This window comes from Erigeron canadensis, chromosome 1 (genome assembly GCF_010389155.1).
Source record: "Erigeron canadensis isolate Cc75 chromosome 1, C_canadensis_v1, whole genome shotgun sequence".
In the NCBI taxonomy this organism is placed as follows: domain Eukaryota; kingdom Viridiplantae; phylum Streptophyta; class Magnoliopsida; order Asterales; family Asteraceae; genus Erigeron; species Erigeron canadensis.
Genome location: NC_057761.1, coordinates 27,545,567 through 27,548,333, shown reverse-complemented (window position 1 = coordinate 27,548,333; position 2,767 = coordinate 27,545,567). Strand labels below are relative to the sequence as shown.

Here is a 2,767-nt window from a genome sequence, read left to right as displayed (position 1 = left end):
ACCTTGGAGGGAAGACGATTGATAATATAGGTGGCCGTTTCTATGTATTCTCCCCAAAACCGTTTTGGAATATTGGCTTGAAACATGAGAGATCGAGCGGTTTCAAGTAGGTGTCTATGTTTTCTCTCTACGACCCTGTTTTGTTGAGGTGTATGAGGACAACTAGTTTCAAGTAAAATGTCTTTGCTAGCATAAAATTCCTTCATCCTATTTGAAGTGAATTCCCCCCCCCCCCCCCCCATTATCACTTCTAATTCGCTTAATGGGTTTCGAAAATTAAGTCTTAACCATGTTATAAAAACTGATTAAACAATCACTAGCATCACTCTTATGTCTAATAAGAAAAACCCAAAGAGCCCTACTAAAGTCATCAACAATAGTCAAGAAAAAAATTGCATGAGTTGTTGATTTTCGGTATTTACCCCAAATATCACAATGAATTAATTCAAAACAATCATTTGTCTTAATGCAACTCTTAGGGAAAGGGGTTCGTGTATGCTTTGCCTTAACACAAGAATCACACACATAATCTCCAAAATTAAAAGAAACATTGCTTAAAAAATCTATGTTCAACAACTTAGAATGAGATGCATGACCTAATCTTGAAAATGGTCAATGGAACCGGAATCTACAATCCAACCATTGTCATTACCATTACTTTGCTTACCAGCCATATTAGCCTTACGCAAATTATTCCCTCTGTCTTCTGTTCGTTCATACTAAAGTGCTTCATGAGAACTTCATATTGCGCATCTGTGAGTCCGGCCGCTGGCTCCTTCTCCACATGCGCTCCCTTAACATTAGGTTTTTAATTCCTTTTCTTTCCTGGCCACCATTCGGGATATCCAATTATTTCAAAGCAATCTTCACGCTTATGACCCTCCTTTTTACATTCGCTACATTGCACAGTCTTCTCTTCCATGTTTCGCCTGGAATCTCTGAAACTTCCTTTATAATTGCGTTGAAAATTTGATGCCTTTTCACACCACCCTTGTGTCTTGAAAGCGGCTGCCTCCGCACCATCCCGTTTACTTAATGTAATGGGTTTTTGTTGTTCTTCTTCGGAGGCAAGACGATAAGCCTCTCCAAGAGTGGGTGTCGTTTTCATTGAAAGAACATGGATTCTTATGTTCGAAAAAATCCCATCAGAAACTCGTACAATTGTTCCTTTTCTTTGAAATCATTCAACCTCTTTCCAATATCGCATGAACAATTCCCACATGTGCATTGTGGGATTGGCAAAACCGAACGTATTTCGTCCCATATACTGTGGAGCTTGGTGTAATTAGATGAAACAGAGGCCCCATCCTGATGCGTACAAGAGAGAAATTGTTTCAATTCATAGGCGCGAGGTGCACTTTCTTTACCGAATCGTTCTTTTAAGTCCTTCCAAATCTCAGAAGATGTATTTGCGTATCGAACACTCGACCTGATATCCTTGTCCACTGCCGTCGTGAACCATCCAATGATCATACCATCGCAACACATCCACTGCATGTATTGATCAGAGGTGGTTTCTGGTTTCGGGATCGTCCCATCAACGAACTCCATTTTATTTTTTGCAAACAAAAAATTGGCCATCTCTTTGGCCCAATCGTTGTAATTTCCATCGGTCAAAACATCGTTTACATGAAGCTGTTTTGGTAGATCGGATGGATGGATGTAATAGGGGGAGTTAGCGTCGATGGTATTACTATTACCACTGCCACTGGCGGTCGATTTTTCTGGTGGTTTATCTCCGGTCATGTTGACTTAATAGCGGTTTTGATAACCCGCTCTGGTACCATGAAAATAGTGAATAAGTTTTAGACTGAATGTTTCTTGTTATTGATATCCTTCTGATCGATCGAATACATATAGCCACACATTAACTTGTGACCAAAGTTTAGGAGACAAAATATGAAACATAATATTCGTATAATTCTAATTCCTTGATTGTCATAATTACATGTTGGGCTATATGGAAAGCTATGAACGAAAGGCGGTTCTCCAAAGCTAAGATCAACAAAGAGAAGATCTTGCAAAATGTTAAAGCTTTGGGTTGTTATGGTATTCTAGTAGAGAGAAAAAAAAAGCGACATTTCTTGGGAAAGTTGGTGTAATATTGACATATTGTAAATTCTCTTGTAAGTTGTGTTTTCACCCGTCATTTTGAGGTTATTGGTGAATAAAAGTTACCTTTAAAAAAAAAAAATGGTCTTTCAACCACTGGACGATCAACGAAAAACACAGCAAAAAGTTGATTTTGTTTTCTACATGTGATTTGCTGTACGTACGCAAGTCGATATAGACATATAGTTCAAAAAAAAAAAACATGTGCTTGCTTTATTTTATTCGGCATCTTTTGTACCTACAAAATATCCGAAGTGTTTGTCGATTAGACAAGACAAAAGATTACACAGAAATTGTTAGAATATGAGCACATAAACATATAACAATTCACGAGTACGCAGCGGAAAAGAAACGTATATGCAATACTATTAATTAACAAAGAGAGAATCGAAACGTGTACCTTTGCGCAAAGCTTCCAATAAATATAATAATAATAATATATTATGGTTTAGGGTTTAAAGCAAAACTCCTCTACGATCACACACTAGACACCCCTATACCGTTTGCTAGTACCCCGATCACGATTAACAAACTCTTTTGTATATCTCTCTTCATTCAAAAAACCCTTTAGAACCGATCCTAAAATTGTGGTCTATCAAGAACATAATATATTAATACTAAGCATTTAATGCTAAGTATTAATCTATATATATGT

General features: G+C 37.3%; 1 protein-coding gene across 1 annotated transcript; it reads right to left on the bottom strand.

Annotated features, from left to right (window-relative positions):
* Window positions 1–1,125: 1,125 nt before the first annotated feature.
* LOC122588808 lies at window positions 1,126–1,746 on the bottom strand. The gene has a single exon (XM_043761018.1). The coding sequence runs from the start codon at window positions 1,744–1,746 to the stop codon at window positions 1,126–1,128; it is 621 nt and encodes a 206-aa protein (XP_043616953.1).
* Between the last annotated feature and the right edge of the window lie 1,021 nt (window positions 1,747–2,767).

Coding starts and splice junctions, on each gene's coding strand:
- LOC122588808 (XM_043761018.1), bottom strand. CDS start 1,746: ATGACCGGAGATAAACCACCAGAAAAATCGACCGCCAGTGGCAGTGGT.